At 46.9% G+C, this 13,651-nt stretch overlaps 4 protein-coding genes across 9 annotated transcripts in view; 2 read left to right on the top strand and 2 right to left on the bottom strand.

Annotated features, from left to right (window-relative positions):
- Positions 1 to 205: 205 nt before the first annotated feature.
- cbr1 (carbonyl reductase 1) lies at positions 206 to 2,521 on the bottom strand. Of its 2 annotated transcripts, none has more exons than XM_049009402.1 (4): positions 2,387 to 2,521; positions 1,979 to 2,266; positions 1,507 to 1,614; positions 206 to 1,247 (listed from the first exon to the last, which is right to left on the bottom strand). In XM_049009402.1, the coding sequence occupies exons 2-4, from the start codon at positions 2,262 to 2,264 to the stop codon at positions 811 to 813; spliced, it is 831 nt and encodes a 276-aa protein (XP_048865359.1). In that variant the 5' UTR covers positions 2,265 to 2,266; positions 2,387 to 2,521; the 3' UTR covers positions 206 to 810. The 2 variants fall into 2 exon arrangements, with proteins under 2 accessions (XP_048865359.1, XP_048865350.1); XM_049009393.1 differs by having other exon boundaries at positions 2,372 to 2,515.
- Positions 2,522 to 2,586: 65 nt separating this feature from the next.
- Positions 2,587 to 6,617, top strand: setd4 (SET domain containing 4). The gene is made up of 10 exons (XM_049009310.1): positions 2,587 to 2,876; positions 2,956 to 3,051; positions 3,131 to 3,168; positions 3,255 to 3,343; positions 3,618 to 4,047; positions 4,404 to 4,578; positions 4,786 to 4,867; positions 4,968 to 5,048; positions 5,174 to 5,297; positions 5,468 to 6,617. Exons 1-10 carry the CDS (start codon positions 2,801 to 2,803, stop codon positions 5,594 to 5,596), a joined length of 1,320 nt encoding a protein of 439 aa, XP_048865267.1. The 5' UTR covers positions 2,587 to 2,800; the 3' UTR covers positions 5,597 to 6,617.
- Positions 6,615 to 11,531, bottom strand: cryzl1 (crystallin, zeta (quinone reductase)-like 1). 2 transcript variants are annotated; one of them, XM_049009344.1, is made up of 14 exons: positions 11,349 to 11,531; positions 11,076 to 11,169; positions 10,858 to 10,935; positions 10,466 to 10,538; positions 10,048 to 10,092; positions 9,713 to 9,781; positions 9,491 to 9,624; positions 9,267 to 9,378; positions 8,468 to 8,488; positions 7,801 to 7,899; positions 7,597 to 7,709; positions 7,384 to 7,489; positions 7,184 to 7,229; positions 6,615 to 6,965 (listed from the first exon to the last, which is right to left on the bottom strand). In XM_049009344.1, the coding sequence occupies exons 2-14, from the start codon at positions 11,139 to 11,141 to the stop codon at positions 6,866 to 6,868; spliced, it is 1,062 nt and encodes a 353-aa protein (XP_048865301.1). In that variant the 5' UTR covers positions 11,142 to 11,169; positions 11,349 to 11,531; the 3' UTR covers positions 6,615 to 6,865. The 2 variants fall into 2 exon arrangements, with proteins under 2 accessions (XP_048865301.1, XP_048865311.1); XM_049009354.1 differs by lacking the exon at positions 8,468 to 8,488 and having other exon boundaries at positions 11,349 to 11,528.
- Positions 11,532 to 11,692: 161 nt separating this feature from the next.
- The window catches only part of itsn1 (intersectin 1 (SH3 domain protein)), a 33,072-nt gene continuing 31,113 nt past the window's right edge, over positions 11,693 to 13,651 (top strand). For 3 of the 4 annotated variants that reach the window (XM_049009113.1, XM_049009109.1, XM_049009101.1), the window contains exon 1: positions 11,693 to 11,862. The gene's annotated coding sequence lies outside the window, so the exon portion shown is untranslated. The remainder of the gene's footprint in view (positions 11,863 to 13,651) is intronic. The other variant, XM_049009125.1, reaches the window with a different exon arrangement.

Raw genomic sequence — 13,651 nt, 5'->3', positions numbered from 1 at the left:
TACGATTCAATCATCAGCGCTAAATAGCAATTTCATAAAAATATGTAAATAACATGTTCTTTAGAATGTGGTGTGTAAGGAGGTCACCTATTACGTCCTTAAGTATTTCTCTGAATTCACTTTTTATTATACATTATGCCGACTTCAACTTCCCATATCCTTCGATGGCCTTGTGACTCAGACCAGAAAAAAATATTTGAAACTATTGTATATGAGGAGACTTTTATTGACCATTTTTACAAATACAGGAAAATAGCAATTCTATAGTAGACACATATCCCATCTTGCTTTACAATGAGATGCACAAATACAGGTGAGAGCAAAGCACTTCTCGAGCAGATTTTAGGGTTTAGAACTTTGCTAAAGGATCTAACAGAGACACTCGATGAACACATAAATCATTCCAGCGACACATATAGACTCCTAGTCAACAAAGCCACACACATCCCCCAAATCATTATAGGGGAATACAAACATTTAGTACCTCTGACAATATGACTTCAAATGTAAAAAAAAGCATTTCCTAGTCAGTTTTATTTCCTCAATGTTTAAATTGTGACAGTTACCAGTTAATATGAAACATGAAGACATTCAAAGTTATCACAGTTAACCAACTTTCCTAATAAATATTTTTTAGAATACATTTCTAAATCACCCTCTCAGCATTTTCTTAAATTAGCATAAATTAATTAATAATTAATCAAATTAGTTAATCAGTAGTTGATAGAAACACAAGTCACCACTGTGTAAATCAGATATAAATTTCACTACCAAGCCGAAGTGATGACTGGAAAGGTACAACCCCTCTTCTTACCACACCTGCACCTGCTTTTCAGACACAAACTGGCCCTGTGGCTCCTCAGCTCCTGCTGGTAACAGAGCCAGGTAGACGAGCGTGATAGCGCCCTCATCTGGAGACTTGGTGGCATTGGGTCCTGCCATATCGGTCCTCACCCAGCCGGGGCAGCAGGCATTGAGCAGGATCCCGTCTCTGGGCCTGTCCCGGCGCAGCTGCCGAGCATGGATCCTGGAGAGCACGGTGACGCCAATTTTGGACACACCGTAAGCCGTCTCGGGCCAGCCGTTCTTCGTGTGCACGTGCGCCTGGGCCTCCCGCACGAAGCGCTGCATGAGCGCCACCAGCTCGTCCTCTGTGATGTCATCACTGCGGAAACGGGCCTGAAGCTCAGGGCTGCAGCGGTTCAGGGCGACAGAGCTCATCACACTGGACACATTCACCACTCTGCCTGTGGGCAAACGGCACCTTCAATGTCTGACAGCTTAACTGGTTGGTTAAAGTCATTATTTGGTTTTATAGACAATGAGTCACTATTATCTGGAGAGTAAAAACAGAACTTTAACAGAGTCGCAGAATGAAGACAATATTCACACATTTAAAACGCAGAATATTCTGTTTATTTGCAAAATGACTATTTGACACAACAAAACAAAACCTCACAGGATCTTGCAGACACCGAGCTCATGACCACTGCCTGCCTGTCTTACCTCCTGGTTTGATGATGGGGAGAAACTCATTACATGCATCTCTGGTGGCAAAGAAGTTGGTTCTGAGGGTCACTTCAGCTTGGACGCCAAAGGGTGTTGTGTCAGCCACTTGGAGAGAAATAAGTTGACTTCAGTTACAAAGACATCTGCTGCATACAATGTAGACAAATTTATTTCCCATTGCAATAATTTCTACCTCAAAGAAGAACATAATTAATGGATAGGTGGCAAAGTTCCTGCATTATTGTACTCAGACATCCCACCTCAATTGACAGTAGATCCCTGGCACCAAATAATGATGTGCAATGTCCTGAAAATGTATCCACTTACACAGGGGTGTTCATCTAAGCATCTAAGGTCGACAAACTTTTACCGCTCCCTAACAATATATATTTATATATGTCTAAGCTGTAAGGTCTATTGTGCTGATCATGCGGGTATGAAAACAATTTGGAAGCGCCTGTTTGGTTACTTTTGAAAGCTATTCCTGCATTGTTGATGAGCACGTCCAAGCCTCCGTATTTTTCCTTTAGGAAATCCCGTGCAACACGCACGCTCGCTGGGTCGGTGATGTCCAGCTGATGGAACAGGGGCTGTAGCCCCTCCGCCTTCAGACTCTCCACCGCCGCTGTGCCCCGGCCCACATCCCGGGCGGTCAGATACACGTCTCCAGGGAACTGCTTGCACATTGCCCGTACCACCGCAAGGCCTATACCTTTGTTGGAGCCGGTGACAAATGCAACTTTGGGCACAGACATTCCTGTTAGGAAACAAGCAAGACAAGATGTTTTCAGTATTTACGTTTGCGTTTTGTGACAATGTCAAAACGCACCCCACTTCAAGCATTATGTATATTACTACTTACTGTTGGAGGACTCACTCAATATGTTTTGGAGCCGCTTGTGACTGACGCTCTTCGTTTCATTCCACCCCCTTCGCTCAAGATCAAAATGCGCATGAGCGGAAGCGGAACCGCATAGCCCGCAGCAAATAGGTGAGTGGACTGGGTGACGAGGAGCCAGTAGTGCGTTTTCGAGTGCGAAAGATTGACTCCCAACTGCATGTACACGTGGTGGTGGAACCAACGGCGTACATTTGCGTTTCGTCGGTAGGGACATGTCTTAAGTACCGTATGTGTTTAGGGGGGCGGGGATTCCGAGCTGATTTGGTCCCTCGCGGCGATGCTGAAACCAAACCTACGCCTTGGGTCAAACTCACGGATTTAGGTATTAATAGATGAAAACAGCTGTTTGATAGACGCGCAGACACGTTATTTTCCGCGGGTATCGACCCCATGGGGAACCGGACGGGGAGACGCGCTAGGAGGAAGCGGAGGAGGCAGAAGTCCGGGCAGGATCGCAGCCGAACAGGTGAATCCGGTAACAGATTTCCGTCTTCTCTTTCATGTATAACCGTATCGATTGCTTTATACTGTTTTAATCTCTCCAGTGAGCTTGTGTCATAAATCTCAGTACGTGGAACTGATGAGATGGCTTAAGGAGCGTGGATTCTCCTCCAGATCCCTGGTCCCTGCGCTCTTCTCAGGTGAGCGTCCTTCTCAACAGACACGACGTCTGCGCCGCATTCTGAATAACAATGTTTTCTCCATTCACTGCTCCCCCAGATACTGGAAGAGGGCTGATGACTATGCTGCCTGTTCAGGTAATAGACATTTCTCTTAGTTCTGTTTGAACTAGGTAGTTTAAAGGGACTATCAAATGTTACTGTTTTGTCCCCTGAATTTCCAGGCTGGTGATGTACTTATCTCCTTGCCCGAGACGTGTCTTTTAACCACTACGACTGTTCTCAGGAGCCCTATTGGTGAATACATCAGAAGGTAACTTACAAGGGGGGATTCCCTCAGTAGATGGCAGTGTTGAGCAGTTAAAAAACTGGTCTTCTATTGATATGGATATTTCAAGGATTCAAGGGTTTTATTTGTCACCTGCAAAATATAGTCATTGCATTAGTGAAATGTAAGGTGTATGTATGTTAAATTATTTAATTATATTAGCTGTTACTGAGGGTAAATGTTGCATTCTGCATGCAGCCAAACATCGTCATTCTGCCCTGGAATCACAAGGTGTGTCTGTCCCCACTGCCTCCCGCAGGTGGAAACCACCTCTCTCGCCACTTCTGGCCATCTGTGTGTTTCTCATCTCCGAGAGGCATTTGGGCTCGCAGTCACAGTGGAAGCCCTACATCGACGTCCTGCCCAAATCATACACGTGTCCTGCCTACTTCTCAGACAGCGCCATCGGCCTGCTGCCTGGTGTTCTCAGGAAGAAGGCCTTGGATCAGAGGGATGCAGTTCTGGAGATGCACTGCTCTTCACTGGGTTTTTTCCACACCCTCCAGCCCCACTTTTCACAGCCTGTGGAGGACATATTCAGCTTGGATGCCATGCGCTGGGCATGGTGCACGGTCAACTCTCGAACTGTGTATGTGCAGCGGTGCCAGAGTCCCTTCCTCTCCGGGGATCCCGACGTGTACGCAATGGCTCCGTACCTCGACTTACTCAATCATAGTCCTGTTGTTCAGGTAAATCCTGATGAATCACACACACAGACCTACACTTACGTGAACATTCACTATTTACAAACTATTCAACGTGCATTTTTAACCTTAGCATTTAGTGGAGTTACATTTAACTCATCTATCCAAAGCAGGGGAAAAGTTACAATATATATGTGCTCCTTGGGATCTGAACCCATAACCTTAGCACAGTGCTATATTGTTGAGCTGCAAGATTTAATCCGAAGTGGCAGTTTTTTTTTAAAAACATTCAAACAGCTACATATTTTACTGAAGGGGATGTAGCAAACTGGAAAGGGATGCAGCTGACTGGAACTGGTTTCCATCTGGTGTCAGCCTCCCTCTATCCTTTTTGCCTCGAGGTGGAGGCCGGGTTCAATCGAGCGACAAGCTGTTATGAGATCCGCAGCACACTGGGCTGCAAGAGATTCACTCAGGCCTTCATATGCTATGGTGCCCATGACAGCCAGCGCCTCCTGCTGGAGTACGGGTTTGTGGCACCAAACAACCCTCACCGTGTAGTCTACGTAGACCCAGGTGAGAGGAGGTGTCAAATGGAGCTGGGTGGCCCTGCCTTTTTCTGAGGCAGAATGTTTTTTTTTTTTTAATATATAAACCGTTGAAAGTGCAGGAAACATGTGCTGTGTACCATGTGCTAGGCGTCTAAGATTATGTTAATGATTTGAAATTTTACATTATTTAAAAATGACCTAAACGTGGGCTGATATATGACCTGGTGTTTAGACCTCCTGCAGAAGTTCATCATTGGGGCGGACAGACAGTTTTCACATAAACTGCTTTACCTGAAGGATCATCACTTCCTGGAGTGAGTGTTTTTGTTATCGGTAATGCTTGAAATGATCCTGGATCAGACTTCATCCTGCACACTCTCTCAAAAAAATGTCTGTCCTTTCCCTGTCCTGCAGAAACCTGACCTTTGGGGTGGAAGGTCCATCCTGGAAGTTAATGACAACACTTCGACTGCTGTCCCTGGGACCAGAGCAATAGTACGAGGTTCCACGTGAACAATGTTCCGTTTCTGAAGCTGTTGTTTTGATGTCCCTGCATGAGGCCAAGGTTGATGTACTGTAATGTGGCGTGTACATGGTCTTAGCTTGTTACTGTCCTATAGTGCATCCTGGAAGACTGTCCTCTTGGGGGCAGCGGTGAGTCAAGATTGTGAGGAAAGGAGCGTCCATCTGGCCAGGATCTTATGCCAGCACCTCATGGAGGAGAACACAGACGCTCTTGAGAGGGTGGGGTTCCTGCACATTCCAGGGGGGTGCTAAAGTAATAGTAGGCAATTGAATTCCGATTATACCAGTGTGGTACTCAGAAGTACTGAAATTTAAGTATTTTCTAGGCTGTCTTTTGAATGGAATAACACATGTTCTGAGGGTTTCTGAGGTGATTCTTTGTGTTTCAGCTTTCCCTCATGAAGCTGGATGCAGATCTCTCTCTGAGGGAGCAGCTGTCTGTGGTGGAAAGCCTCAGATGTGAGGAGCAGAAGATTCTAGGATATTCATTCGAAGTTCTTCAGTTAGTCTGGATGTAGCTACTCCCATCTCAACATCCATCCTACAATCACTTATCTTGGTTGTGGTTGTGGGGGCACCTGGAACCTATTCCTGGCAGTACAGCAGGGTTATTCAAATCACGGTCCTCGAGGTCCGAGCAGTGCTGGTTTTCCAACCTTCCTTTACCTGTGAGCCAGGTGTGAAGCCCCTGACCAATCAGAATCAGTCATAATTAAACTAACTACCCGGGAGAACTGAAAACAAGGCCTGGATTTGGAATCGAGGTCTAGATTTGAAGAGCCCTGCAGTACATTATCACCTCCTGTGATAATCAGCTGTGGACTGTGTGGCTTTGCATGCTGGACTAACTTCAGCCCTAAAGACTGTATGCAGGGAAATCATCGGAGTTTAGTAACCTGCAGCTTGGACAGGCAGCTATTGTCACACCTGTTGCTGTCCTAAGATGAATATGCCTCACACAAGGGAATTTTGATCCTGCAGGAAGAGAGTGAGAGGACTTCCTGAGGAAACGGCTGCAACCCTGCAGACCTCGAGTCCGTCCGTCCTCCACTGCTTCTGCCATGACACATCTGGGCGTGGAATACATGACCAGACACACCACCAAAACCAGTTATCCTCCATGCAAAATTAGTTTTTTAAATTGATCTTGATGGGGGGGGGAGTCCATGCCCTTCATCTCATCCTATGAACAGAAACATCTCTTTACACTGGTTTGCAGTCACAGACCAGCACGGACGCGTGATCGAAGGCAACACTTTTCTCCATGTTGTAGTTCAACCCATTTTACCTCAACTGATGGAAAAAGTTAGTTACACTTCTGGAGATACCTCAGTCAAAATGTGAAGTAGGGACACCCAAGAGGGCAGCGATTGTGCTACAAACAGGAATATGACAACGTTCTGCAAGAAACACAGTTTTCTGTATTGGCCAGATCTGTGCCAAAATCATGTCATCTGCAAAAAAGAGAAATCCTAGTTTGTCTCCGTGTTCCAGTACACAATGTGTTTCACACTTATCGTAGTCTACAATAAAGAATAATGTAAGAAAATAAGAATTTTATTGAAAAAGTCAGTCACCAACATGTACACTGGAGAATTAAGAATCTTAAACCAATAACCACAAACAGTCAATGTTTAATCCATTTGATGAAAATCATACTTAAATGGAGTCGGCTTTATTAATCATTATGCTGCCTGCTTTCTATAAGGTAAGCTTGTCAACAGCACCCCTGCTTGTCAGTGGTATGGTCCATCCTCAGGGTGGAGTTCTGCCATAGAGGCATATCATCAGAACTGAATCACCACCTTCTTTCTGGCTTGCTTGGTCTGCACCATATCCATGGAAACGGCAGCCTCATACCAGGGCACCGGCTCGTCCAGCTGTGGTCTATACACACACACACACACAAAGTGTCAGCTGATCCCCCCTCACACTCCCAGTCAAAATGTAGAATATGTGTCCTTTACAGAGAGGCTAAAGGGGCGGCAGTGAGTGTGAGATTTTGTGGGGCAGCGTCTGAAATAAGCAGCAGGCAGGATGTGGAGACCCAGAGAGCAGCCTGTATGAGCCGCACACCACCAATAGCTGAACAGAAATCCCATCACCTGAGAGTCCCAGCCGACAGCTTCTCCACCACGTCTCTCAGGATGTCTGATTGGCTGTTAAGGTCACCACCTACTAGGCAGCTTAGGCTTCTGAACCCCTAAAGAAAAGGCCTGAGTAGCACTTTGGACACAAGCAGGTCCAGCTTATGGTTCCTGGACGCCTGCCCACACAAGGCCGTCCGTCACCAGGCTCAGGATACGGAGGTACCGCCCCTGACAGGCCCTGGATGCCTCCCAAACCTCCTCATTCAGGAAGGACACTGAGGCACCCCTCAGGAAGAGGCTGCGGCTGTCTGGGGGGTCCAGCTGAGGGAGGGGGGCGCAGCAACGACTCATATGCACATAACTTTCACACGTGAACACTGAATTTGACAAGCCTCAAGGTGTATTTTCCTACTAGAACTCTGGCCTACCTGCAGATTACGCTCTGTGGTGACCCAGTGACCTCCGACCCCAAGAAGCGAGATGACATCATGCTTGTGTGGGAGTAGGCTTTGGTCAACAGAGTCGTCTTCATACAGCCTTACTGTCAGAGTGGCACAGTAGGCAGTTCAAGACGTGTCAGATGAAGGGGGTGTGGGGTAGGGGGAGCTATGAATGTGTACAAGCATTCTCACCTCCTGCGTCAATGACCATGTCGACTCCCAGGCCTCCTGTCTCCTCCAAACAAGCCTCCACAAGGTTCACTTTCGGGTCCCAGGTGCTGATGATCCGAGCTGAGGACAGCAACACGTTATCCATACAAGACGAGTATGAATGAGGAGCCCCCCCCCCCCCCCCAGGCTCTCAGCAGTCCCATTACAGGGATCTTCAGTACTATAATAGTCAGAGGTGGAAGTCCAGGTTCAGAAAGTACAAATCCAGACCAAGGTTTTCTTTCGACCAACCAGTTGAGTACTCCGTGATTGTAACTGTTTATATTCCATTGGTTCATCCAAAGCTTTGACCTGGATTTGTAATTTCTGGACCTGAACTACTCTGGGATTTTCTTTCCTTCAGACTGACATGCTGCTTTCACTTTGCTTACAACAATCAGCCACGTGAAACCACTTTGGATGTCTGCCTGATCACACCTGCTCATTCATGACAAAGGTCCACACACACACACACCAAAAGACCCAAAACGGCAGAAACAAGCTGAGCAAACAGATACCCTCCAAGCCCTGCCTGAGATGGCAGACGAGGGAATTTAAACTCCTGACCAGGTTCTGGAGGGAGAAACAAGCAAGCAGATGGCAGGCAATCAGGGAAGCAGCACCGCACCCAGTGACTGGCCACACTCACCTAGCAGAGACTCTTGGACTCCTGGGCATGTGGCAGACAGCAGAGCACAGAGAGCAGTCAGTGAGAGAAACAGAGAGAAAATACTGTGCAAAACATACAGCCAGAGGCCTGACAGCAAGGGAAGGAACATCACTCAAGCATCCGTATGGGGGGCGTCCAAAATCACTTACTCACACAGTTCATAGTGAATTTCTACAGAAGCCTACTAATTAACCTTTAATGTAGTACATACTGCAAGCATGACAACAGTATGCATGCACTCGGACAAACTGCAGTCACCATCTTGCATATTATCTGACACGTATGAGTGCCAATTACCTGGTCTGACCAGGTCCAAAACCTTTAAAAAACTATAAATGACAAAAAAATATATATTTTAAATCAACGGGGTATTGTTTTCCATTTAAATTTTTACACAGACGACACTTCCATCTTGACAAAAATTTTGGAGCAAGCGACGTTCCTCGTCTGGCTGCAGCTCCAGTGGCCTTGTGGGATAGCGGAGTGTCCACTGTGTCCTTCGGCTGCACGCTTTGGAATTTTGCAGAATGTAATGTCATCCAGGTACCGAGCATTTACTGCCTCATCCATACTGAGCATTTGCACATACTGCTCACTTCACATAGTATTTTTCACCTACTACATAGCAAACAAGTATGCGATTTCAGACGCACCCTATGTCACTCACACACACAACCCTGGTAAACCTCTGGCATGTGGCAGAAAGAAGTCTTCGCTACTTTCTATTACAGTAGGAGCGCAGATGCACAGAATCGCCATCTTGCCCAGGTCCCCTCACCCATACTAGGCCGGAGCTTCTCCAGGATCCGCTGGTCCTCCAAGGACAGGGCAGTAGCTAACACTTTCGCCCCATAGTAGTGAGCAACCTGGATGGCCATCATTCCAAACGGCTGCAAAAAGAAGCCACATGCAAGGCGAAGGGGAAAGGAGGACAGGCAAAGGTCACCATCTTTCCAAACAGAAGAACGGGGAGAAGAAGAGCTCATACAGTTGGGTACGTACACTAGCGCCATCCATCACTAAAACGCTGTGCCCCGCGGCCACCCGGCCCAGCGTGTGCAGGGCTGTGTAGGCCCGTAGGCCATCCTGTATCCCACCAGCAGCCTCCACAAAGCTCACCTTCTCTGGCTTCTGTACTGCAAAGAGTCAACGACCACACAAAGAGTTACACTTAGAAACCCAGGCATGTCAGTCCGCATGCTCGGTGTCCCGCTCCTGGCCTACCGAGGAGGTGCTCGTCCATCAGAACCACGTCACACAGGCCAGACAGCTCAGCATCCAGAGGCAGAATCCCTGTTTGGACACAAGTCCAGTCACTGCTTAGCAGCAGTCGGTCCACACACTTGGTAGTTTGGTTACTGTAACATCAGTTTAGGTACGTAAACAATACAAGAGGCAGAGTTGGGACTTTATGTCCCTTGCAATGACACAGTAAGATCGCATAAACTCGCAATGTCTCACTGAAGGTTTCCATGCTGATGTTACAGTTCACGCAATTCCCCTACTTCACTACAACGAGTACATCTGCAGACACCTGTAACCCAGCTTGATATGCTTACCCACAACTTCATCGTCAGGCTGGAAAAATGTGACCTTCGGCCCAACTGTGGAAAAACACAGAGGAGAAGAATCAAACACAAATTCTGACTGATTTCATCACTTTTGTGTATTTCTGTGGTTTACAGTTTGCTTATGGTCACAGCAGCCGTCTCTCTTTTTTTAGTCACACTCAGGGACACTGACCCAGGGAAACACTGACAGCACGAGTGCCAGGGCATCATGAGACCCAGAAAGACCTACCACACACACATTTTGCACAAGACAGAACCTGAGATGGAGGCAGAACCACTCTGTTCAAAGGTAACATAACCCCATTTCCAATAAAACACTTCGTAAGATACATTAAACTACATTTCTGACTGTAGGGAGCATGATGCATGACTATTTTACTCACAGAAGACATTGTCACTCACTGACCTTGGAGCACAATTCCAGCGATCTCCCTGCCAACTGGCAACAAGTCTCGCCGAAGCTTCAGGTCAATCAAAAACTGCCCAGAACAAAAGCATGCAAAAGAAAGCAAGAGTTTGGATGTAGAGGGTGGGCAGAATGGCATACTCTATGCTCCTCTTTGCCTGCTACACAGACATGCTGAAACAGTGCTGCGTGATTCTCTGGGCCTCCTGTGACACCCTAACTGTATACTTATGTTCATAACCAGCATAACTTCCACTTGGTTTGACTTATTACGACAGGGGATACAAAAGCTTCTTTTTATTTCATATGAAATGGCAAATTATAAGCTCCTGCTCAAACTGCTGTCCTAGACTGGCCAACATGCGGCGTATCTTCTCTCATATTCAACTCACCCCCGTGTCCACTGGGCTCAGAGCGCAGGCTTTCACCTGAACCTTCACCTGATGATTTTCTGGAGAACCGGGAGAGCTCTGCAAGGGAAAGGAAGACAGACGGGTTACTTTTTAACCGAATAAGCACACATGACCGAGGGTTTGGAGGTGCCGTAATGAATATTCCGGATAGATGTCCAAAACGGGTCAGCTTGTTCAAAGAGAAAGCTGTCGGGTACCTTCTCCTGGATGAGGAACTTGAGCTCCCCGCTTCCCTCTCTCAGCTGGCCGTACAGACCTTTCATGCTGGGGGAGGAAGCACAGCTCCCAGGGCTGCGGAGAGGAAAACGCCGTACATAATGCTCTCAAATGACGGGCCATCGGTCATCTCTATAAACCTGTCTGCGCTATAGCGGCTGGCTGTCGGCCTACGGTTAAGCCAGAAAGCCGTCGGGAAGAAGCAGGACAGGACACAATAGTTCCAATTATTAGAAAATTAGAAGTAAGCTTACCCGATGTAAAAATGCTCTGTTTGTAAAACGGATAAAAATGATAGCGCGCCTCCTCCCTCCGGCTGTCACACATACATAACTTGATTATTGGACCTTTGAGTTCCGTATTTTCATTCAATACAGTATTTTCCTTTATTTTTCACTTTGCCTTTACAGGGTGGAACAGTTTGTTGACCAATTGCAGAACTGCTTTGAGACGCACTACTGGGAATTCATTGCTGCTATTTGCTAAAAGTAACGTCAATCACCTCCATTTTTAGATCGGCGAGTGCGAGAGCCGTATATTGAGATTCATTGGCTGGTGAACTTGTCAATCTAGGTTTCGGGGGCGTGTCTACGTGCGTGCAGGGTGCGTCTTCCTTTGGTTGCGTAGCAGTACGGCGGCTCCAAAGGAGAGGGTGCCAAAGAAAGGAAAATCTCAAATTCTTTCTCGGTTGGAGACATTATTCCGCCTCTTCCACGTCTGATTTTTCTTTAACAAGGAAGCAGTTTGCCATGGATCGTTAGCGATGAGGTGAGCTGGCGAGCTTTATTCTCCGCGTTACGCGGCGGGATCGCTGGAGCCGCTGATGCGGGGTGACAAGCGAGGTGACCCCGCTGGAGATCCCTGTCGACGTCCGACCTACCAACACATCTACGTGCTTTAGCCTCTGTTTTGCGACTTACCGGACAGTCTTCGCTTGGCTGACACACGCGAGCGGGCTGCACGGCTGTCTGACGGGCTATAGCCGGTGTTTCTGTGCTGTTATGAGGCCGATTGTTGGGGGGGATGGCAGCTTAGGGGCGAAGCCGGCCCCGTTCCCGCGTCGGGACTGGCTGCAATGTTTCCGAAATATCTGTATTGCTGTTTGTCTGGCACATCCACAGTGCCGTGGGGTGTGATTTGGAGCTGACAGTGCTGTTTATCGTTCACCATGGGTGGGGAAGAGGTACCGGTGTGATAGGGATGCATGTATGATGGGTGTGGTAAATGTATGGTGGGTGTGGAAAATGTATAGTGGGGAAGGGTAACTGTACGATGGGGGGTGGGGTAACTACCCTGGGATGGGGTAACTGTATGGTGCGGGTGGAGTCATTGTGTTCTTGTTATCTAGGCGTGTGGTCTAGTAAACAATTTCTGCAGTATATTGCGAAAAGAGATCGTTTTCTCTTTCTTTCTGGCATAATGACCATTTACTGTACTCTTACTGTCTTTAGTAAGAATGTGTGTGATACAGCGTAATCGGTTAATCTGCTGTCTTCACACCACATAACTTATGTGCCTATGCTTTGACGGCTGCATCGCAGAGAATTTGCATCCCAGCTGATTTATGGTCCCCCCCCCCCCCCCCCCCAGATGTTTTGCTTGGAATATATCCTTTCACATTTGTAGAATAGCCATAAAATAAAATATTACAGCATATTCTGGTCGTAACTCAATGAACCTACTGCCTCTCTGAAGCAGTTTGGTGCTGAACGTTTAGGATCGTCTGTTGTAGCACATGTGAAACAGGCGCAATATTGAAACATTCCACGTTACTTGTTCAAAAGTTTTCAGTACCACACAGAGTCAAATGATTCAGTGCATGGAGTTTTCGTTCAGGTAGGATTTACTGTTCGATTTGGTAATATTTGAAGTACCGTTCATCTATATCCTTATTTATCCGTTTCTAACTTCATTTGGCACCAACATCCCCTGATATCTATTACCGGCAACCGTCTGTGAATACAGGGTTTGCGCTTTTCCTGTTGTGGTGAAATACAGAGTATTTGCTTATTTAGGTGTGCTGTGGTCACACATTTATATGACATTGTGTAAACTGGGGTAGATTATTCAGGGACAAAGATCAGAGTCAGGCTGCAGCCTTGTTAGTGAAACTCCAGTAAGAACTGCCTGGCTGCATACCTGCTTGTGTTTTATATGCATTGCACTGCTTTCTGTGAAATATCAGCAGTCAATGAGGTATTCAGGTTGGCTGTGTCTTGTGGACGTAATTGCTGTTTCTGAATCCTCAGACGGTAGTCTGGGAGAGGGGTAAGTAGGCTGTGGAATCTATGGGCTGTTATTGTGGTGCACATAACAGGACTCTGTCTGCCTTTCTCTTCTGTTGCGTGAGTTTCCCCATTCTCCCCTTGTTAGAACCCCAGAGGGGCAGCTTTGTGTTTGTCAGACAGCCTGACGTCCCCTTACCCAGAGTTCTGATTTCTGTGAGATGTTTGAGTTTCAAACCTGAATGGCTAATAGTTTGAATAAATTGTTATAATCGCAGATTTATTTAGACAACAAAACAACGAACTTGATGTCGACTGAGCGTTTTTGAATT

This window comes from Brienomyrus brachyistius, chromosome 1, assembly GCF_023856365.1.
Source record: "Brienomyrus brachyistius isolate T26 chromosome 1, BBRACH_0.4, whole genome shotgun sequence".
NCBI classification, from domain to species: Eukaryota; Metazoa; Chordata; class Actinopteri; order Osteoglossiformes; family Mormyridae; genus Brienomyrus; species Brienomyrus brachyistius.
Note: the sequence above shows the minus strand (reverse complement) of the source record. Positions and strands in the feature narration are given on the sequence as shown.

Excerpts from the sequence above, each read along its gene's own strand:
- cbr1 (XM_049009402.1), bottom strand. The coding sequence starts at position 2,264 with ATGTCTGTGCCCAAAGTTGCATTTGTCACCGGCTCCAACAAAGGTATA. Across the intron at positions 1,615-1,978 it reads TGCAGGAATAGCTTTCAAAA|TGGCTGACACAACACCCTTT; the intron begins GTAACCAAACAG and ends TTTCTCTCCAAG. Across the intron at positions 1,248-1,506 it reads CCCCATCATCAAACCAGGAG|GCAGAGTGGTGAATGTGTCC; the intron begins GTAAGACAGGCA and ends GTTTGCCCACAG.
- setd4 (XM_049009310.1), top strand. The coding sequence starts at position 2,801 with ATGGGGAACCGGACGGGGAGACGCGCTAGGAGGAAGCGGAGGAGGCAG. Across the intron at positions 4,048-4,403 it reads ATCATAGTCCTGTTGTTCAG|GTGGAGGCCGGGTTCAATCG; the intron begins GTAAATCCTGAT and ends TTTTGCCTCGAG. Across the intron at positions 4,579-4,785 it reads TGTAGTCTACGTAGACCCAG|ACCTCCTGCAGAAGTTCATC; the intron begins GTGAGAGGAGGT and ends CCTGGTGTTTAG.
- cryzl1 (XM_049009344.1), bottom strand. The coding sequence starts at position 11,141 with ATGAAAGGTCTGTACGGCCAGCTGAGAGAGGGAAGCGGGGAGCTCAAG. Across the intron at positions 10,936-11,075 it reads AGTTCCTCATCCAGGAGAAG|AGCTCTCCCGGTTCTCCAGA; the intron begins GTACCCGACAGC and ends TTTCCCTTGCAG. Across the intron at positions 6,966-7,183 it reads CTGTCGGCTGGGACTCTCAG|ACCACAGCTGGACGAGCCGG; the intron begins GTGATGGGATTT and ends GTGTGTGTATAG.